Raw genomic sequence first — 23,190 nt, 5'->3', positions numbered from 1 at the left:
GTCAATATGTGAAAGAAATTCTTCAGATTCGTGGGGTACAATCTGTTTATTTGCGGCAGATGCTCACCAGAGGTGTTTATACAAAACAGCATATTCATGAAAAAGGTGGTTTGGAAAACCTTATTAATTCCGATGCTGCATTCAATGCATACAAAACTATCAGAGGTACTCCTGCATATTGGCAGAACAAGAAAAAGGATGTTTTTGCAATGGTCAGACAATTAGGGAAACCTCATATATTTTTCACTCTCAGTGCAGCCGAAACAAGGTGGTCAGAGCTTTGGCAAATATTACATCGTGCAAAGTTCAAAAAAGATCTGTCTGAAGAATCTGCCCTCGGTTTATCATATACGGAAAAAATGAAACTCATACAAGATGACCCAGTTACCACAGCTTTGTATTTTCATCATCGTGTTACAGAGGTCCTCAAGTTTGTCAAATCGCCATGTAAACCATTGCTTTGCGCAGTTAAAGACCATTTTTATCGAGTTGAATTTCAGGCAAGAGGCTCGCCACATGTCCATGGCTTAATATGGTTAGACATCGGCAATAACGATAATGATACCATTGTCCAATACACAGAGAAGATTATCAGTTGCTCTATTCCTGATGCACAAAATGATCCTGAACTATACAAGCTCGTCACTGCACTACAAGTACATCATCACACATCTACCTGTTTGAAAGGCAATAATGCCGGTACTTGTAGATTTTTCTATCCAAGATTACCTTTGCCACAAACAATGCTTTTATCAGGCATACCCGATTCCACCTCCGATGCAGATATCAGAAAATTCAGAAGAATTAGGAATAAACTCCAGGAAAAGCTGTGTGACCTACTACAAAATTCTAATGATACTGAAGTTTCATTTACAGATTTTTTAAAATTATGTGACGTTGACGAAGAAACGTATATAAATGCCATAAAAACATCTATTAAAGGCGAAGCAGCAATTTTTTTAGGTAGAAAGACATCAGAGGCTTTTGTTAATAATTATAATCCGAATATTCTCAGGCTACATCAAGCTAACATGGATATTCAATTTATTGTTGATGAGTATGCTTGTGCTAATTACGTATTATCTTATATAAATAAGAATGAAAGTGGTATGTCAAAACTACTGAACGAACTGAATGAAGAAGCCAAAACTTCCGGAAGCACAATGAAGGAGCGTTTGCGATCTTTAGGCAATTGTTGGACACATCACAGAGAGGTGTCAGCACAAGAAGCTGCGTATCGCGCTCTGAGCATCCCTTTGGCAGCTTCATCAAGGATAACTAAATTCATTCCCACGTCTCCGATGCAGAAAAGGTATGCTTGTTTAAAGCAAAACTGGTCTGAACTTCCTGAAACTGAAAATGTATTGAAAAATGGTGTCATTGAATACTACATATGTCGGCCAATTGAATTGGAAAATACCTCGCTTGCAGAATTTGTTGCCAATTATGATATTATGCCTGGTACAATATCTGGTGACATCACAGAAACAGAAGAAGGGGAAAATTTTAACCACAATTCAAACAATCGTGCTAAACAACGTTCAAATATTTTGCAGATGAAAGAAAACATGGGATGCCTCAGAAAACGTAGGAAGGAAGCAGTTTTGAAGTACTTTCGCCATTACAAGACTGCTGCTGAAGAATCCTTTGCACTTTGTATCCTTTTTGTTCCTTGGCGAAATGAGTCTGTTGATTTGGGCAATACCAACATGCTTTGTGACAAGAGAAAAACGACCATTTTGCAGCAGTTGCGTCATTTCGAAGAAAATGCTTCGTTCGAACATCTCGTGAATAACATTTTGAATGAACTACCGGAGGATCAACTTGAGGAACATTTTGAATATGAAGAGACAACAGATGAGAAAGATATCAACAATCACATATCAACTCGACTGATGTCTGCACCTCGAATTCTTCATGCAAAGGAAGACATTTTGATTTCTTTGCGTAAATTAAATATTTTACAAAGAGAGTTTTTCGATGATGTTCTTGCACATTTAAAAACTCCGGAAAATGAGAGAAAATCGAAGTATGTTTTTCTTTCTGGTGGCGCAGGGACAGGAAAATCATTCGCTCTTCAAGTGCTTACACAGGCTATCGATTATACTCTTATGCAGAGGGCAAATGTGGATCCGGAAGAAATCAGGTGGCTTGTGGTTGCACCTACTGGTTGTGCAGCTTTTAATGTTAACGGCTCAACTATACATTCAGCCTTTGGCATCCCAATGTTAGGAAGTACCAGGTCATATTGCAAACTTTCAAATGATAAATTGAACAGCTATATGCGAAAATATTTCTATTTACAAGTCTTGTTCATCGACGAAATTAGCATGGTTGGTGCTACATTGTTCTCATGGATTGACCAGCGACTGCGAGAAATAAAAAAAAGTAATATTCCGTTTGGGAACGTTTCAGTTATAGTTATAGGTGACTTATTTCAACTTCCACCTGTAATGGATTCATGGATTTTCTGTACTCCAACTATTCATGGAGAAGCAGGTTGCTTGTCTACTAGTATATGGTCGAAATTTTCCCTGATCGAATTGACGGATATATTAAGGCAAAAAAATGATCTTGAATTTTGCCAGATTTGCAACAGAGTGAGAGAAGGAAAGCAAACTCAAAATGACATTGACTTCTTTAACAAGAAACTTCACACAGTATGTCAGCAGGAAGATACTATTTGTACACTGCTTTTTAAAGAAAATGCATTTGTCGATCAGTATAATGCCCAAAAATTAGCATCACTTGATAGTGAAGTTGTAGAGTTTTTTTCAGTTGATGTTTCAGCAGATACTATGGAGAAGTGTGACATACCTTCTTCCTTGCCTCTTTCTAGAACAGCAGGTCTTTCCAGATGTCTTCAACTAAAGGTTGGTTGTCCAGTTATGGTCACATGCAATGTTGATACCAAATGTGGTCTTACAAACGGAGTACGGGGAGTCGTGCAACATTTAGGAAATACTAACAGTATGGTCGTGTGGGTAAAATTTGATGATCCAGCTGTCGGAAATACTATTCGAAATAAAACCCGTCTGCAGAGGCCAGACAACTTCTCTGTGCCTATTGTGCATTTGAAATGCAATTTTTTATACAAGAAAAAAACTGTAAGTCGTCGACAAATACCATTACGTTTGTGTTTTGCTTTGACAGTTCATAAAGCGCAGGGGCAGACACTTGATGGGGCAATCATATCGATGGATGGTAAGAGACGCACAGTTGAAAATGGTCTTTTTTATGTTGCGATAACCAGAATAAGATCAAGCAATCATTTGCACTTAAAGAATTTCAACGAAAGTTACATCAGAATCAGTGCACAAGTGTCACAAGAAATGAAAAGACTTCGGAGCAAACTATATGATTATTGTGAAACACCATTACGAATAAAGACACACAAAAAAGAAATTTCAATTTCATACTTGAATATCTCATCTCTTAGAAAACACATTAATGATTTGAAATCTGACTTCAATTTATTAGATTCAACAGTTCTATGCATTGCAGAAACCTGGCTTAGGCCATCGGATTCTGGTCCAAATTACTACTTGGAAAATTTCAACATCTTAGAAAGACTTGATGGACTTATTCAGACAAATGGAAAAGGATTGCTTCTTTATTCAAAAAGTAATATCAGATATTCAATATACAACTCTGGAAATGACGAAATTCAGTGGATCATGGCCAATATAGATGATCTAATTTGCTGTTTCGTATATTTCCCACCAGGAACTGCTTTGTATATGATGTCTGATTTGTTCTTATCATGGTTCAATTCTCAAACAGTACCGGATTTAATCATTGGTGATTTCAACAAGTCAACTGCAGAAATGGAAGTGTTATCATCAAAATACTCCTTGCTGTGTTTGACAGAAAGCAAGACTACTAGAGGTTCAAGGGATATCGATCACATTTTCTGGAGGAAATCTGATCACATGTCAGTATCTGCACAAGTTTACAATGTGTTCTACTCTGATCATGATGCAGTTTCAGTGCGTGTGGAAAAAAGGGAAAACTCAATGCTTCTTTGCAATGTGGAACTACCAACAGGTAAGGATAATATGATCTCTGATACAGAAGTATTTTAAATGTGTTTTTTTCATATTGTTGAGGAAAATAAAATGACACTGTTGCAACGAGAAATATACTTTTGTCATCTCCCACTTAAAACCCAACCTTTATATGTGACAATCTCATCTAATAAATGTAAAGTATTATTTGGCATTGAGAAATTTTTTTTTTATCAAAATCAAACTATACCCCAGTTTGTCTTATGTATTGTGTACATTTTTTATGATGCTGTAATCTGTTCAGTTTTATCAAATATAATTTATTATTATTCACTTCATTTTAAAATCAATACATTGTTATTTGCAGATGTGATAATTTGATAGCTGCTGAGCTTGAAACCATTCCTACAATTGTGAGCTGATGTGAAGAACCCCACCACCAAACATTTAAGCTTGAAATTCTCATTAGAGTTAGCTCGTCAAGTGCAATATTTTTCATGTTATATGTGGGAGAGCTATTATTGACATATTCTAATAAGTGGGAGTGGAGAATGTACTAGCATTGTCAATGTCTGATATTTTTCATGGTTTGAATACAATGTCTTCAGTCTCATATTAAACTTTGAGTTATAACACCAATGGTCCTTACCAATGAACAACTTCATAAAACATGCTGTTTTCGTGAGTCCGGTTTTGAATGATTGAGTTCGTTTAAATTTATAGTGTAACATCAAAAACTGGCTGATGTAAGTATCGCTGGATTTATTTCAAAGACACTTATGACAGATGAATTTTTCTGTGGGTAATCTGATCATATGTCAGCATCTGCACAAGTTTATAATGTCCTCCACTATTTTAATGAGTCAATGACGTAGGTATGTGCCAAATCATATCAAGTTTATTTACATGTTTACTCTTACTGCATTTGCAGTCAAATTAACTTATTTCATTTTTTTGTACGCTTGCACAGCTGCAATGTTTATGCTCATCTTTTAGCCTTTTTTCATTACAGTTCTGCGGTAAACAACATCAATATGCTAATAAAGAAGCATTACAATCTTTCCAATAGTGTTCAACATGTTATGAAATATGGTGGTCGCGGTTTCATCAATGCGAAAAATATTTGCCGGTTTAACAGCGTGATGCAATTATTGCAAATAGTTTTCGTGTCCATATATTTGAGCATTGCTCTCTTGTTTAATAAATACAAGATGCAGCCGTTTCGATGACTGTGATTTTTCGACTCTCCAACGCCATCGTCCGAGCATTAAATTTCTGTTTCTTATTTATTGTTTACCTTTTCCTAGAAATTGATAACGTAGACAGCTTTAGGCTATTTATTCTTTTATGTAGTTATATAACATTGTAACGTTATGTAACTGCTGATATATTTTTGAAAAATATCAAAAAAATTATTGAATAAACCTAGAAGACCGCGCATTGACTTCTTGGCTGGGGCTATTCCATTGAATATACATTGGCAAACATTTATTACATTTACAATACGGAACAGCATCTGCAAAGTGCAACTATACTATACGGCTGTACGGTCAGACGGCTCGTCACGTCACGTCAAAACAATTGCAGCATCATAGAATAAAATTCAAGATGGCTCTCAGCATGGTAAGCTTACAAGTATAAGTTTATTTCGACTCCATAATCGACATATTAGGCCATAGAATACAGTAATTGATAAAAATAAAATAAATGAAACTGAATATAGAATCGGGAAAGCAAACAAAACCACAAGTAAGGTTAGAAACTAAATAAATACAAATTTTAGATGGAAGGTATTGATGAAGGAAGTAGTACGTGTTTGCTCACCCAAAAGTCTTAAAACTGATTACAAAATTAAAGCACGCACACAATCACCAAGATATGATAAGATCGGAAGCGAAAAAGCAAGACATAAAATCAATTACTCAGTAAAAAAGAAAAATATGCAGACCAATAAATAAATAAAGCTTGAGAACTAGGGGTCGATAACATACTTCGTCTAAGTACAGAAGTGCCAACTGAACTTCAAGTTTGGCAATGTAACAATAAAATGGAAAACCTTTCCACAGTTTCAACACGGTCGGACGGTACTGTGTTAAGTGTATCAGGGTTCTGTTTGCTCTCGTGATTTCCTAATCAGTTTTTATTTGCTTTAGCAAATAACTTGTGCATTGTATTCCACTTGATATCTTTGTATTAGGTTGAATTGGTCATTATTAGCTCAAGTGTTTTAAAAGTGCAATGACCCCAGACTTTAATCCATTTTCGTATTTTTTTTTGTGCAACCCTCACACAAGCCTCCTTTACATGAGGTCATGTTTTTTTTTGTATGTTAGTGATATTCTGAGATTTTGCACTCTCTCTCAAATTCTATATTTTTAATTTGTTAATTTTTTTTAAGTTTTCAAAAAAAACTTCACTTGTATGCAGTGTATGACAGCAATTTAAGATATTGTGCCTTGCGTCACAAAACGTAAACGCGATGTCTTCTTACTCTTTGCACCTTTAACTTTTCCAAAATCACAAAAAAAATTAGTGCTAGCCAACATGTTTTTGTATAGTATCAACTCCGAAAAAAACTGAAAATTAAAATTAGAACTCAAATTGTCTTGCTGTCAATTTGTTGGGCAAAATAGCTGTATGATCATACAGGCCTAAGAGTTGGTAGTGGGGAGTAGTCTTGCTAGCCTAACAAATCTTCTATTTTTTTATTTTATAGACTTCATGTTCAATAAGAATGTTCCGTCATGGTGGAGTGCGATCAATGTCTACTCAGCTGTCAAAAATGTGAGTATGACTGGGTCGGCTGAGCATTAAGAATACGCGTGGCATCGCACCTCTGATCACAGGTAGACAAGACTCTGGAGCGTCTAAGAAAAGCGTTCAAGCTTGGAAAAATAGCTATGTGTGATACAGAAAAATGCGTTTTTTACATTTCAAAAGAGGGTTGCGAACCTCAACCCTAATTCGCTGTAGTGATAATAAATTTATTTTTATTTTTTTATTATTTCTATACAACTTATCTACAAACACATAACGAACTAGCTAAACTGTACCAAAGTGGGGATGTGACTTGCTCATGATACTACCAAAGGACCCATTTAAAGATTTAATAAATAAAGCAGTTTTTTAACATAGTGAGGGAGGAATAAAGGGTTCCAAAATAGGCAAAACAAGGAATTCAATAAAAAACTTTTATTACTGTTTTGTTAAAAAAAAAAAAAATTCATGCTTTCAAATGCACTTTATTAATTTTGTTGAATCTTTATGCCAATCATGTATAGAATTATTAGTCATTAGTTAGCAAAAAATTTTCCTTTTTTTCTCTCTGGTTAACCTTGTTGGCCTCAGTCTTTCCCTCTATCGTATTTTACACCATATTTTACACATGAGTGGCAGTGAAAAATATTGGTCCATACTTTATACTGTCATATATATGCACTTCATTTATAAATTCTATTTAGAATAAGACAACATCTTTCAAAGTGATTTTTTATTATTTAGAAACTCAGCATCAACAAATAATTTAACGGGTGAAAGAAGATTTTACCACAAAGGCTCAGATAATGCTGGCTATCAAAGGTGAGAGGTTCGCTTTGGTATAAATTGACATGAATATTTCCAATTCAGGATCCAATGGAGCGTTAAATGGCAGCATTACACAGCCTTGTTTAGATACAGAATATTCTGGCCGGCCAAAACTTCTTAATTTTTAATGGCGACGTATTAATTGTACCAGAATAACGATTAAATATTTTTCACTTCAGTTGCTCATCGAGGTGTGACTATTCAGAATAAACCCTACCATATCTAAGGGTGTCAATGCCGCAAAGTCATGCTTGATTAATTTGTTCAAGCATGAGGTCCAGGTTATACATCTGAAAGCTACGAAAAATTGCTATGCCTGATACAAAAAAAAAATTGTTTTTTTATTTCAAAAGGGGGGTTCCAACCCGCTAAACCCCCCTGGGTATGCCAACCCAAGTGATCATCACTGGTTACTTAACTTACAGTTGAGCCTTTTTTCTTTATTCTGAATGAGTGTGTGAGAACTCACCTTAAACAACTTAACTAAAAAAAAATTATCGCGGAAGCATGTAATTTAGACATTTTTAAGTTTATTGAATTTCAGCTTTTAATTCATCTGCTTGCGCACTTTCACTCCGTTTTCAAAGCTGGAGACGGGTAAACAGTGGTATCAGGCAGACAGGCAAATTTGTTCAACTATTTTCATCTTTATTGTTTGAACAAGTCTGTGAGTAAACTTATGCTGATTGGTCGATGAACGAGGTGTTGTCACCTTTCCTCCAAAAATACTCTTAAATAGCTGATGTTCATGCTATTTTTGTGAAAACGGGGGTTTCCTGATTTAACATTTCCTGCCAAATTAAGATGGGCTTCTACAGGGGCATTTCCAGAAATTTCCAAAAGGCGTGTTCTGAAATTTTTAATTTCCATGTAGTAACAACTAGTGCAGGGTGGTCCAAACCCAGGCCCTCGGGCCACATGTGGACCGCTGCTTCATTATCTGTGGCCCGGGGGACATTCGGAGAGTAATCAAAAAATCAGATTTCGTGTGGTTTCGTCATGAAATTAACAAAAAAATCTTTTGACATATTGTCGTCACTAATGTCACTGAATTGACCAGTATGATGGCTAGCTGAGGCAAATAGCGAAGTTGAATAATGTGCTTGGCAGTCTAAATTGTTATCTGGCTTTCTAACTTTTTGGTCGGGAATATATGCTAACAATATAGGCATCAGAGAAAACTAAAAATCGAATGCGGATTCAATTAGCCTAGAATGGCTATGCCTGATATCTATGTGTTTGCACAATAAAAGTGTTTGTTTTGTATTGCACTGTTCACCTATTCTTGGCACTATTGTGGCCCGCGATCAATGCAAAAATAATTTTGTGGCCCGCGGAGCCGACAACCTTGGACCACCCGTCGTAGGTTTTCAAGGATCTTGAGGGCCTGAAATTGTTTCTATGATACAGAAATATGTTCATTTTTTACATATAAAACAAATGGGGGGGGACAGGGGGGGGGCACACTAAAACCTCTCCGGGTTTACCCCTGGCTACTGTTATTATATTCAAATTGATTTGACTGTTCAATTTGTTTTGGACAATCTGGCCTCGTAGATGTCATTGCACTATTTTTGAAAGGTTTAATATTGCTCTACACAATCACCCATTTAGAATATAAACTTTTGCCGTGCAGTTTCTAAATTTACGTAGCTTATTTGTACAAAGGAGACTGTCTGGGACTTTTGTTTGCCATGTAATTGAGGTTATTTGCGCACTACACAGTATATTTTGTTGTTCTTGCCTGTGTAGTGTTTGCTTAGCACTTAACTATAGAATTGCTCAGACTTGTGGTTTAGGGGGAGTATCGTTTGATATTCTAGAACAGGGATGTCCAACCTGTGGCAGCGGGAAGGATCCGTACATCACACTTGAAGTTTTTATATAAATACGGACGTATAAACATATTTAACATAAAAATTTCTTGGTATGATATCAAATCTTGCTGGACGACAATTTGTCAAGCCAGTTACGTAGTGCAGTATCAAAACTACCCGTTGATATGAAACAGTTGAGCAATGACATTCAAAAGCAAATTTCGCACAAGTTGAAGAAAAAAATTGCTGACTTCATTTTTTTTCTTTCGATTTTTTATGCCAATGTTATTATTGCTTGAAAGTTGTGCATTTTGAATAAAAAATTTGAGTAGAATTTCACGGTTCATAGTCTTTGTGTTCAGAAATCCGCAAAAGCGCTGTGCGATCCAGTCGTTTAATTTAGCGATGCTCAAATTCTAACGTAAAACGGTACTGGGGTGGTATTTAAGTTTGGTAAAAACGTTTGCGGCCCGCAATAAATTTCTTCATGTGAAAGCGGCCCACGGCGCTGAAAAGGTTGGACATGCCTGTCCAATTGTAGATTTTGTTATATATCCACATGGCTCAAATATTCTTGAAATCAAAGTTATTTGCTTTTTTTAAAGGGAAATTTAGATTCTGCTCATTCAGCTACTAATTTATTAATTTTGACCTCTGTATTTTTCTGCTAATGTCATTGAAGCGTTACCTAGGATGGATAGACAAACATTGTTATCTACCTTGGTAAACACATTCATCTATTTTGGTTTTTTACTGTTTGAGTTTAATTGGTCAAAATTGTCACTGTCTGCAAATCCCTGCAAATTATCTCCCGCACAGCTCTAATGCTCATTGCAAAAATATTACAAATGAATTCCTGGCTGAGTGCTTACACCAGGCCGCATTCTCTGGAATGCAATGAGCCATTATTTTTGGACATAGTCAGGGGGTTGAGGTTCGGAACCCCCCTTTTGAAATGTAAAAAAAAAAGCATTTTGCTATATCATACCTGGCAATTTTTCATAACTTGAAACAGTTTTTAATCCTTGAGGACTTTTACACCAACCGCTGAACGAACTTTTGCCTCGAGGACTCTTGTAGAAGTCGATTGTTTGGGAAAAGTCGAACAAAATCTTGCATATGACGAAATGGCCCTGCAGCTACGAGGACTCTTGAAAGGACTCTGTTTTCCGACGTCCGGCTGGGCATGCTAGCTTTTACAGTCTAACTTGGCAATAAGAAATTTAGAACCCCCCTCCTGGCTATGCCTGTTTAGAAGGATTGGAATCATTCCAGTCCAGAGTTACTGACCCAATTATACTAACCTGGGTTAGGCGATGGGCTTGGCGTATGAATTATCCCAGTTTATGACAATTTGCTATAATCCAATCAAGGGGTTCTTGACCATGTTCAGTGGCCCGTTTTAAATGCCCTCAACCTTTCACCTTTGCCTTTTTTTTATTAAAATAACTAGTTTTGTTATTAAGATTTTATGTCAATTTTATTTATTCGCTATGTTCCATCATTAAAATCCAACAAATGAGAGGAAAGAATAAATGCATTACAGTCAAAGCGCATTCATAAATTAATGTGTCACCAAGGATGGTATCTAGAACAAGCATTTGCTTGTTGTCTTTTGTGGCCCTGTAGGGTGTCAGGGGCCCAGATTGGGAATCTCATGGTTCTGACTCTTCTGAGCTATTTTTGCACATTGAAGCAAATTTCTGTATTGCAACAATTCACAACAGTAGTATTAAATTAGCTAATTTCACATTTTAAAGTTTGAGAAAACCTTATTTTTTGTAATATTCACATCCTAACATCCCTAGCCTAAAAATTGACATAAGGCGAAAACTAAATGCAAAAATCAAAACTAAAACAGGTACAGCATTGCAACTCAGACCAAAATATGTCCCTGGTCCTCAATGGCGGAAGATCAAAAAATTTCATTTCCAAAAACGTGACATAATATAATACTGTGATTTTACTCTCATTCCTTTGACGCTTTTTCAAAGTTTAATTTTAAAATTATTTTCTCCTAACGCATTTTTCAGGTCGGTTCAGAATGGAGCTCTCCTGCTCGCAGGAGCCATCATTGGTTCATATGGAATCTATAGATACAGTCAAGCAGGTGCAGAATCATCAATGCCCACTGTGCAAGCAAAGGCAGTCAAGGTACATTGTATTTAAAACTAAGTGTGCATATCATGTATCGTTTGGTATTATGTTGTTGTTGATCATCTTGTTGTCAATATTTCTTTCCTCTTGTAAATTGCTTTGAAATTTTTCTTTGATCGTTGAAAATTTTCGGCCTTGGGCAAGAACATATTCTTAGAAAAAATTATCTTTCTCTTCTGTTGGGAGGTTTTTCATTGTCTATAAAACCAAATGTGTTATGGTTCATTACTTATCGATTTTAATCAGTAAGTATGTTGATAGGTATTTGTCTGTATGTCTGTCTGTCTGTTAGATGCACGCGATATCTCACGAAAGCGAGATTGAATCTGCTCCAGATTTTGCATGTGCATTCATCATATCTCGGACCAGAAGCCTATTGATTTTGGGCGAATTATGTCATATAATTAGCGAGTTATTAATTAATTAGTGATGGGACACGAGGTGTCACTATGGAGTAAGAGCGCTGTTTTGGGGGATCCCCTAACTTTCGATCGATAAGTCTTCGGTCTCTGATCGATATTCTCGGAATCTTTTCATCACCTTCCACTCCAAGACATAGCCTACCGTATATGAAAAAATATTTTGTAAAAAATTTTGGGTTCAACAAGACTGAAATTAGAAAAATATAAATATGGCCATGCCCATGCCACTTAAAAGCAAATGTCGTAAAAAACAGGCCACTACTTTCTGCTATCATTAAGTTCGCTAAATTCTATTGTTTTTGAACTGTTGCATTTGAACATGCCATTCCACTAGCAATAAAACTATGTTATATTATTTTCACAGACCCGAGTGTACACAGCATCTGAGGTAGCCGAGCACAAAACTCCAGACAAAGGCATCTGGGTTTCGTATAAGGATGGGGTTTATGATATAACGGATTTCGTAAAGATACACCCTGGAGGTAAAATTGGTTTTAGGCCTGGACATATTTAATTATTACTTATCGATTTTAATCGGTCTGTATGTTGATAGGTATTTGTCTGTATGTATGTCTGTTTGTCTGTTAGATGCACGCGATATCTCACGAAAGCGAGATTGAATCTGCTCCAGATTTTGCATGTGCATTCATCTTATCTCGGACCAGAAGCCTATTGATTTTGGGCGAATTATGTCGTATAATTAGCGAGTTATCAATCAATTATTGATGTAGTGATCTAGATTTTCGTAAAGCGAGAGAATTTTGAGAACCGCCGAGCGTGTGTGTGTGATGCGCAGTGCGCAAGTTACAAGAGCGGATGAATCGAAACTGCAGTTTCTGTTTTGGGGGATCCCCTAACTATCGATCGATCCAAACTAAAACCAAATTTTGATGTTTTAGTTAAAAATAGCTCAAGAAAATTGTAGAGATTGTGATTAAATTTAGTTTGGGCGCGAGGCTTATTGTTTTCCACTGTTTCAAAGGGTTTCAAAGATGAGGCATTCAAGATAATAAATCATTTATTTTTCAGGCAGTAAAATCATGTTGGGAGCTGGAGGAGCCATTGATCCATTTTGGAATCTTTACGCTGTTCATCAAACGCCAGAAGTTCTAGAGATGTTGGAGGAATATCGAATCGGAGATTTGAGTAAGAGAGACCAGGTGGGTGTTTGGGGTTTTTATGATTAGGTTCGGTAATGTGGTGCATCATGCTAAACCAGGGGTTCCCAAACTTTATTGGCCGCGGGCCAAAATTAGAATCGGAAAGATGTTCGCGGGCCGGAAGAATGTAGCTCCCAAAAGTGGATTCACTTTTATTTGACATTTTTTTGAAACATGTTAGTTTGACTCATAATGGCGCTTAATGTTGTATTCCTCCAGAACTGAAATAGTTCGTTGGCAAAGAAGACAAATATTTAAAGTTTGATACTTTTCAATGAAGAAATACGAACACTGTCATTTATTCAAGAAACGTTAGTTTTCTGAATCTAGTTTTCGTTTGATTTCTGACATCTTTAAGCTTTCCTATATCGCTGATAACTAAATTACTGCCCTATGTAATCCTAACACCGGTACCTATAATTGATATACTGGTATAATTGAATTGTTATTATGTTGTTATGTTGAATTGTTAGGTCCGATAATGTGGTGCATCATGCTTAACGTTAGGAATTTTCTCGCCACCGTACCTCTGATTACCGTGGGTTAACAGGTTTCAATCCCATGCGGGGATGATTATGTGCAAGAAGATTGCTGGACTCCTCGCCGCCGCAGGGTGGTTCACGTAACCACTGGCCGGTTACGGCTTCCACCACCATCATTCCATGCTTCTGAAAACAACCGGACAAGAGGCCGTGGTTCGCCATATGCTTACGCCGTCTTATCGGGTTTTTCTCTCCTCCAGGATAAATATGTAGATCCTATCCTCCATATATTATTGGACTCTGTGTATTTACCTAGTTCTGAGACTGGCCAATTTATTTAACCCTGTTTTGGGCAGCGACATTTTCGAATTCTGTGGTGTGTAATTATGTGTAAGAATATGGCTGGACTGCTCGCCGCTGTTGGGTGGTTCACATAATCGATGGTCGGTTACGACTTCCTCCACCATCATGTCCATGCTTCTGAAACAAATAAATGTCTTTCTAATCCCATAGCCATCATGAACAGGTAACCGGACGAAAGGTTGTGGTGATCCATATGATAAGCTGTCCTTTTCCTCTGGACAAATATGCAAACTCCTCTGCAATTTCGATATCTTGTCATGCAAAAGTATGTATTTGTATTAATGTCTAACTTCTCTATTCAGAAGAGTCATAAGAATGCCAACGATCCGTTTGGAAACGAACCTTATCGGTTTCCAGTCTTTCGAGTCAACTCTGCGAAACCGTTCAATGCAGAACCACCACTAGAGGTCCTCACAGATTCTTTTATCACCCCCAATGAAATGTTTTATGTCAGGAATCACCTCCCCGTACCTGAAGTTGACCCAGAGACTTTCAGGTAAGAATAATTAATCTCAAATTTTTTTTGTCTTTTCTATTCCTATTCCACTTTCGTTGTACAAAATTTCTGTCGCACATCAACTTTCTCATGCAAGAGAAAAACTACAAAAAAAACAAAAATTCTTTTCCGAAAAGTCGACACTGCCATTGTTTTTAATTAAAATGAAAATTACCACTCGAGTTTCTATAAACAGCATCATTCATTGCTACATCAATCAAACTTTACCAATTTATCAATAACTCTCGCAAACGGTGGATTCTGACATTTCTAATCGCCAAGTTGAACAGTTACAGCTAACGAGCGGGTATTTGACCAGAAAACATGGGTTTCCAAGAGTCTTATTAAGGGTGTAATAATAATGGTTTCAAGCGACGAAAAATTGCTATGTATGGATACAGAAAAATGCTTTTTTTACATCTCTAAAGGGGGGGTTCCGACCCCTTTCCGAATCTGACCCAAACCTTCATCCCGGTTGAGAAGGGAGCCGGTAAGACAGCTTAATCATATGGTGAACCACAGCCTCTCGTCCGGTTACCAGTCCATGTCAGGTATGGAATTAGTTAGCCAGTTATTTGTTGATGCATGGACTCAAGAGTGATGTCTTACCTCTTTCTCTGTCACAATATATATTAAAACCTCTATGCTACAATATTTTCCTCATTTTTCAAGGCTTGAAATTGTAATCGGCCCAAAATCAATCAAATACTCATTGGAAGATCTCAAGAAATTTCAGTGGTCTACTGTGACAACAACAATCCAATGTGCCGGCAACAGGAGGGAAGAAATGTCAAATTATAAACCTGTCAAAGGTCTGAGTTGGGGTGCAAGCGCAATCGGTACTGCTAAATGGACTGGTCCTAGGTAAGTTGAGTTATGAATTTTGGAAATTGAAGAAACTTTCCAAATTTCGAATAATTATTGAGACCAGTTTGACTCCTGACCTCGGGACAGGTGCGCAGCGCAGTCCGGAATTTTTGAAACTGAGATTTTTGAAATTTTTAATAAACTGTAACAGCTGGCGGCTTTTTCTGTAGGCATGAAACCCTTTTTTCAAGCTTCAAAAAATTGATATTTTTGATGTTTCTTTTATATTTTAAAAGGGGGGACTCTCAAACCTCATTCCCAAAATACCCAAACAGTGTATATCGGATATAGAATGTGAGCATAGGAACTTCTAGAGTCAGTTCCATGATGACCTTTTGACCCCGAGATTTGCCATATATTAAAATAAGTCAAACTTTGACTGACACCGAGTAACTTTTAACCGAGGAGTTTGCAAATGATAACTTTGGTGATCCCAAGTCTATGAGAGTCCCATTTAGGATATAAGAGCAATCTTGACGACATCACGCCCAAAGTATGCAGTTATTGTAATAAGTTTTGGAGGGGAACCACAATGCTGATTTTACTTTTCACTTCACAAGAAAACTCTCCGTTTTTCTTAGTTTCATTGCTTGACAAGCTTATTTCACAGGGTGTTTTCACTTTGTTGAACATGAATTGTTTGAACATAATGGAATATGGAATCAATAATCAAAATAACACTTTAAATACCATGGAATGATAAACAGGGGGCCATGAGTGAGGGCCATGGGCCTCCAGAGAGGGGTCTGACGACCCATAAATGTTGGGAACCACTGGTGCAAAGAGTTTGTTTCTGAACATCCCAGAGTGTAATTGCACATTTCATACTGGTTGAATATTATTTAATTTTTGCAGGCTCCGTGACTTACTGATGACATCTGGGCTCAACCCTAACCATCCTTCATTGAAGCATATTCAATTTGATGGACTTGATTGTGACATTTCAAACTCATGTTACGGTGCTTCGATTCCTGCCAAAAATGCTCTCAACCATGACAATGATGTCATCGTAGCAGTCAAAATGAATGGCAAAGATATCCCAAGGTAAAGCATGTTTTGTATATCAGGAAAAATATTTCAGTTTATTGGAGATTATCAAGTTTTTTGCTTCGTGAAGTAGCGTCCAGTTGTCAGAACTAAAGGAACCATCCAGAAATATTATTTTTTTGGCCAGCAAATTTTCTATAACTAATGTGTTAACACGTTATTTGCAATAATTTGTTCCTTGTTGGGTCAGTGGTCGACAACACCTAATTCAGTAAAAAGGGAGTTTGTCTAAAATATCGGGCGCTCCAGAAGTATGTGCACCAAGATGGCGCGCAACCTTATAACCCAAACCTGGTACACGTTCTATGTTCAGGTTTTGCTCCATCTCGGTGCACATACTTCGGGAGTACCAAATATCCTGGCACCACATATCACAGATTTCGGGTTTAAATCCCATACATGCCCCACCTAACCCAAGATGTCATAGATTGGGTGGGCGTTGCGGATTCAGTTGAATTTTAAGAGTGCATGGTTCTCGATACCATTATTACAACCTTATAGCTTCTTCTTTTCATTATGGGATAAATAGGATACTCTGTAATCCAATGATTAGTACAACTTTTTATATTTATTACATAAAAATTCACAATTTATTAATTTTTGTAACCATTCAGGGATCATGGTTACCCAGTAAGAATCATTGTACCTGGAGTAGTGGGTGCTCGCAATGTGAAGTGGGCACATCGAATTGTAGCGAGTGATAAAGAAAGCGACTCACATTGGCAACAGAAAGATTACAAACATTTCAATCCATCAACTACATATGAAACGGCTGATTACAGTAAAGTTCAGTCAATACAGGTGAGTAAGATGTAAAGTAGAAAAGTTACTTTAAGTTCCCTCAGATAACTCGAAATCTGACTCAAGATTAAGGAAAATTCCCACTCCATCTCATATTTAAATAAGATTAAAATCACAAACCATCAACTGAGAGTAGAAAGAGTACTGATAGAGGAGTTTCACTGATGCACTGAAACCAATTTTATAAATGCGAACTTGCCTGAAGTAGAGTCCCAAGCCCCGGTAAAAGAACTGTCAAAAGATTTGCAGAGTGCGCCGCAAAAATTAACAGAATTGAATTAACAGAACAGAATATATGGTTGAATATTTTACATATTGTATTTATTATAAATGTTTTATTGTTTTTGTTTTAAATGCTGTTTATATTAATCAATAAATCCATCTTCCCTTTCTATGTCTGTTACCTAGTGTCTGTCCAGTGGCCTATCTACATAACATTATGCATGGCAAAGTTTAGAAATGCCCCCCCTTGATAGTTGGTTGAAAAGAACTGTCATTGATACTCGTGCCTTACCATTTGAGTGAAAATATGAGTTTCGGTTACTCCCAATTTGAAAATATTTTATATAAACATTTTATGATTGAAACTTTTGCTGATTTTTCGCCCCTGTTCAAACAGCGCCCATGGCTGCCACACCCTAGATTCGCCACTGGTATGCAAACAGTGAAAAGCGTTTTAGCAGGGTTATTGGTGTTTTTGGACGTTTTTTTACTGTTTTTAAGCGTTTTAGCAGGGTTATTGGTGTTTTTAGACGGTTTTTCACTGTTTTTTTGCAATGTTTACAAACTTCATAAACCATAAGATACAAAATTGAGTTTTATTTAAAGGCAACAATTTTTTTATGTGTAAGTGCGCCGTGAGTTTTTTTCTGATAATTTAGTGCTGCATGAACAAAACGTTTGGGAACCTCTGCCTCACGAGCCTTGAAGCTTCTTTAAAAGTGAAAACATGCAAAAATATATTAAAAATCATCATTCTTATTTTAATTCAGGAATTACCGGTGACTTCAGCTATAACCTGGCCGCAGACCAATTCCAAGGTGGAACCTTCTGAAGACAACATGGTGGAGGTACAAGGATATGCATGGAGTGGTGGAGGAAGAGATATCATTAGAGTTGACGTCACTTCCGATGGTGGAAAGACTTGGAAGGTATGAGATTTGTTCCACAGGTTATGGAGGTTTCGGTGCTCCAGAAGTATGCACATCAAGATGTCGCACAACCTGAATTCAAACCGGTACACACATACTGTTTTCAGGCGCCATCTTGGTACTTCTGGACATCCTTCTTTCAACTTGTGGTTTTATAGTGCTTCAATTTAGACTCCTGACTCATATAAACACTAGCTCTCAGTCTGGGTCATACCCTTTGGGCTGGGGGCCTGCGCCAGTATGGACGTATATTAATGGATCCTGCCTCAATCCTTCACCCCGAATACAACACACAAGTCCTTAGTGACAAATAATAGTAAATGTAAACAACAACAGACTCTTAATAAGACATCTTAACAAGGAATGGTTAGAAATAGCATTACGCGCTCGAAAAGCGCGACGGGAAAAAAAAGTTACAAGCATGAGCGAGTTGATTAGAGTGTTACATGTAATAATGTAAGGGAAACACATATGAACTGGCACTGATGTTTTGTATCAAACATAGCAATTTTTCGTAGCTTTATAGGCCTTCTGGACCTGCTGGGTGTTACTAACTTGGCAATTAGGAATTTCAGAATTTCTGGCTACGGCCCTGATCTGGGTGGAGAATTCCGACTTTTTGCAAGTTTTACACGTCTTCCACCTTGAAAGGCTATGTCCCAGCGCTACTGATATGGGACAACGGTATAGCTCAGTTCTGGTCGTTCCAAATAATAGTAACTCTTTGCATATCGTTGGATATCACTGGCTGAGCTTATACAAAGATTATTTGGAGTGAAAGATTCAGAAAAGCATTTCGTTATAGAATTTCAAAATTGTTCTTATGAATTTTTCGAAAACAAATTTTCTCTTTTTTAAGAAATCAAACGTAGAATCGAAATGGGATCCCATAAAACATCTCATTGTATAGAAAAGATTTGAAAGTAATCGATCCATTGCCAAATAAATCTTAGAGTAGCGTATTTCAACAACGGTTCCGGGTTTCTGCCAGTGCAGTTCAGGGCTAATGCTTACAGTTTACATTCAAATGCGAGAGTATACATTATTATATCTTTATCAGTGCTTTTCAACTTTTTTTGGCTCGCAACCCCTTTGGTGGTTTACACATACCTCGCGACCCCCTGCCTCACTTTTTATAGTATAGATTGTTTCTTCCAGCGTGTGAGGCTTTTTTTTGCTTGGCAATTTGTAAAGCCACTTCTCCTGCTTTGCTGTTGAAAATAACCACTAGCATCCAGTTTTTAATGTTTCAAAGACAATTTACGTCTTTGGAAGAATGACAAATCTTTTTCGGTATGCTTTTGGTGTGTCTGCTGCGAGTGACGCTTAAGCTTTGATGGCTTCATTACGTCGTTGCTAAGGACAGCATAACCTAAAACGCATTGCGGTTTTTCTTTGCTACCCTCTGACACCATTTCAAGATAATTTCCGAGTACTTTCTTGATTTAGCCATGCTGGTTAAGTTTTAGTACGCAACACAATCTCCTTTGTTACATTTGGCTGTAGAACAACTAGATACTTCGCTTCAAATGAGAACATAACCAGTGACCACATGCCCTTGAAATCACTGTAGCTGCGTTCTCGTATTTATCATTGTGATGTCATAACTCGTACTTTGTTTTTTGTAGGCTATTGTCACATTGTCATAGGCAGCAAATTTCCTAAAATCCTAATTTAATCGCGGACACCCCCAGCTGATGACCACTGATCTATATATCGGAATTTTTCAAACAACTCAATCTTTCTCTCCTTTTATAGGAAGCTGATCTCATGAAGAATCCCGAGAAAGATGATTCATCTCAAACCTGGCCTTGGACATTGTGGAAAGTTGAAATGCCGGTGAAGATCGGACAGAAAATACAGTTCGCTTGCAAGGTAGCAAATTTTTCATTGTTTCATTTTTTATTAAAGCAAATACAACATAAGCACAGAGCAAGTCTGCAATATATCATCAAGGACCCACTGCTTTTCAAAGCTGATTACTTTTTTCAACTATTGACTATTGAAAAGCATTGTATATATAGAATAATTAGCGCTCCTGAAGTGTGTGTATCAATATGAAGGTAACTAATTTTGTTCGCCTACTTTACATCATGTTGTGTTAAGGGACTAAAACCTATGGGTAGGGGGATATTCACTGGGCTAACACAGACAGTCCCCGAACTCGTGTTAGAACTAAAACAAGGAAAATCTGAATAAAATTATGGCCTAACCCTAACCTGGTACACATACTACGGAAGTGTCTAATAATTGAATCCATTTCTATCTTTTCACAGGCTGTAGACTCTTCATACAATCAGCAGCCAGAAACGATCAAGCCGATCTGGAATCTAAGAGGATTTTTAAGGTGAGGGTGTGTGAATGTGCTAGGGGTTTTCTAAGTCCCAGAGTATTCGTGATGTCCTTTTCATGATTCTTTTTTCTCTCAAGGGTGCTGTGGTCTTGATGTATATGTCTGTAGTAGTATTCAGTAGTTTATTTTTCATCTTACAGGAAATACAAGTAATATAAGTACATATACATCAGTAAAAAACTTAAGTTAGGCATAAGTAAAAAAGCTGCCAAAGGCAGGGTGGTTCACGCAACCCCGGACAGTTGCGGCTTCGCTTCCTCCACCATCAAGTCCATGCTTCCGAAAACAAATACCGGTAACTAATCCCATACCCGACCTGAACTGGTAACCGGACGAGAGGCCGTGGTTTGCCATATGATTAAGCCATCTTATTGCGTTTAATTGGAAATAAGTCTATTGAAGCCTTCTTGATAAGAGTGGTTAGCTGGTCTATTAGGTCGCTACATGAACACGGTATCCATGAAAAGTTTTAAAATTGCAAAGGGAATTTATGGATACCATATATTGTTTAGTCTTCACAGATGTATTAGATGAAGTAAAAATATTTAAACAATTACGGATTAAAAACAACAAACCTGGTTAAGATGTATTGAGAACTGACTTCCTAACAAAATTGAAATTGTGAAAGGACTGTATGGACACCATGTATAAAAGCCACGAAAAGCCAATACTTGTTATTGAGCGGTATCGCCTGTGATTAGGCCAAACAGTGACGAATATAGTATAAGAAAAAGAATCGAACAACATATGTACGTAAAAAAGTACATTTCGGCGACCTGGTATGCCCAAAAGTGGGTCGTATCACCAAAAATAAACGATTCAACTTTTTTTATTTCACAGCAATGCTTGGCATCGAATAGCAGTGGACATTGTGGAAGAAGTCGACTGAATCTGTGCAATTCGATAATTTGCTTTTTTGCCAAAAAAATTTTGATTTTATCCCCAATTATGGATATATTATGGATTACACACATTTTTCTGAATTTTCTCTTTTCGCTATGAACAAAGCTCCAAACAAGCAATTACTGATGGTTTGGTGTTCTGTTATATTTTTTGAATCTTTGAAAACTTTTTTTTTTTTTTGCATAGCGTACTCAATTTATAACACCCTGGGGTGTTGGGCTACTTGATTGTTTATAAAATTAAAAAAAAAAATTCTATAAAAAAGTTAGCTTGAAAAGTTTGGGGTTCAGATCTGCTATCCCTTTCTTCTATTCTTTAGCACTTGCTTGTGTATAATGCAAGAATGCTGTACTGTAGAAGAGTGAAATGAAAGGAGTGAGTGAAAAAAAGGACTATTTTGAGTCTTGCTGCACTAACATAAATATATTTCTGTATCTTGACAGAACCAAATACTTATCCTAGTTCTATATTTTTGCGCGGTGGATTCTTAAGCAAATAATGCAAGGATGCTGTAGCAAAATTAAAGATGGCTATCCTATGTGTGCGAGTGAAGTGATTCAAAGAGTCATGCTTCATTAACATAAATATATTACTGTATTTCGACGGGACTAATTGCTCATCCTTCTTCTATGCTTTCGCGCTGTTGGTCTGTGTGTGTATAACGCGTAGCAAGAGTACTGATGACTATCCTAAGTGATTCAAGAGTCCTGCTACACACTAACACAAATGTATTTCTGTGTATTGTATGTATGTATTTCTACTGACATGAATACTAATCACGAATATAAACTATCTACGTGAGCACTTTTGTTTAGATAAGTATGGCTGGGTGACCGTACATTTGAACCCATGTGTATATCCGCGGGTTCAATCTATATGCGGGTGCTAAAACCCATGGGTTAGGGTTAGTATGGGTTTAACTATCCGTGAAACACAAAAAATTCTATAGGTGCAATAGCATACAGGTGCAATTGCCATGGGTTCAAATGTAATGGAACCCTAACCACGAATATAAACTATCTACGTAAGCCACCAGGTGCTCGAACGGTTTAGCAATAAAGCCGTCTCATCGACTTTCCTCCCCCTAACCCAGTGGTGCTTAATCTTTTTGATAGATTTGTTCCTTTGCCTAATCTGCATCCTTCTTGGTATTTATGAAAATTATGTTTCCATTTGTTTTTCAATATTTAATGTATCATAGGTGCGGCCTCTTTTTGAATTTTTTGTACAGGTTATGTGTATATTCAATGCATACCGTAAGCATGTCTTACAATATTAGTAAAACAACGTCGAATATAAAGACCTTCTCTCCAAAATAATGGAAAAAAAATCCCTGGGTAGTTCCCCCGTTTGAAAAAACGATTTTTACTCAACCATCGCCAAATGAATCTTGTATTATGCAAATATGGGCTGGTACGTAGCAGACCGTTTTCGGTCTTGTTTCCGTGTTTTAGTATCACCGTCGTGATTTTGTTCATTAGTTCCATATTGCAATCATGCTCTTGCTTTTTATGCACGTTTCAAACTTTACCAAGATTTTGGTGTTTTTTGTTTCAAAATATATAAATAATCAGATCTA

At 37.0% G+C, this 23,190-nt stretch overlaps 2 protein-coding genes across 3 annotated transcripts; both read left to right on the top strand.

Annotated features, from left to right (window-relative positions):
• The first annotated feature begins 3,051 nt into the window (after positions 1–3,051).
• Positions 3,052–5,199, top strand: LOC120343523 (uncharacterized). The gene is made up of 2 exons (XM_078114660.1): positions 3,052–4,047; positions 4,375–5,199. The coding sequence occupies exons 1-2, from the start codon at positions 3,198–3,200 to the stop codon at positions 4,386–4,388; spliced, it is 864 nt and encodes a 287-aa protein (XP_077970786.1). The 5' UTR covers positions 3,052–3,197; the 3' UTR covers positions 4,389–5,199.
• Positions 5,200–5,310: 111 nt separating this feature from the next.
• LOC120328040 (sulfite oxidase-like) lies at positions 5,311–23,190 on the top strand. 2 transcript variants are annotated; one of them, XR_013477260.1, is made up of 15 exons: positions 5,311–5,630; positions 6,724–6,791; positions 7,509–7,586; positions 11,443–11,563; positions 12,353–12,470; positions 13,018–13,148; positions 14,296–14,489; positions 15,162–15,353; positions 16,212–16,400; positions 17,018–17,204; positions 18,197–18,355; positions 20,114–20,230; positions 20,632–20,702; positions 21,549–22,440; positions 22,641–23,190. XR_013477260.1 is itself a non-coding variant. In XM_039394426.2 (14 exons), the coding sequence occupies exons 1-14, from the start codon at positions 5,616–5,618 to the stop codon at positions 21,595–21,597; spliced, it is 1,689 nt and encodes a 562-aa protein (XP_039250360.2). In that variant the 5' UTR covers positions 5,311–5,615; the 3' UTR covers positions 21,598–23,190. The 2 variants fall into 2 exon arrangements, 1 of the variants encoding a protein (XP_039250360.2); XM_039394426.2 differs by having other exon boundaries at positions 21,549–23,190.

Source organism: Styela clava, chromosome 7 (assembly GCF_964204865.1).
Source record: "Styela clava chromosome 7, kaStyClav1.hap1.2, whole genome shotgun sequence".
In the NCBI taxonomy this organism is placed as follows: domain Eukaryota; kingdom Metazoa; phylum Chordata; class Ascidiacea; order Stolidobranchia; family Styelidae; genus Styela; species Styela clava.
The sequence above is the reverse complement of the archived record's forward strand: the minus strand, read 5'-3'. Positions and strand labels throughout refer to the sequence as shown.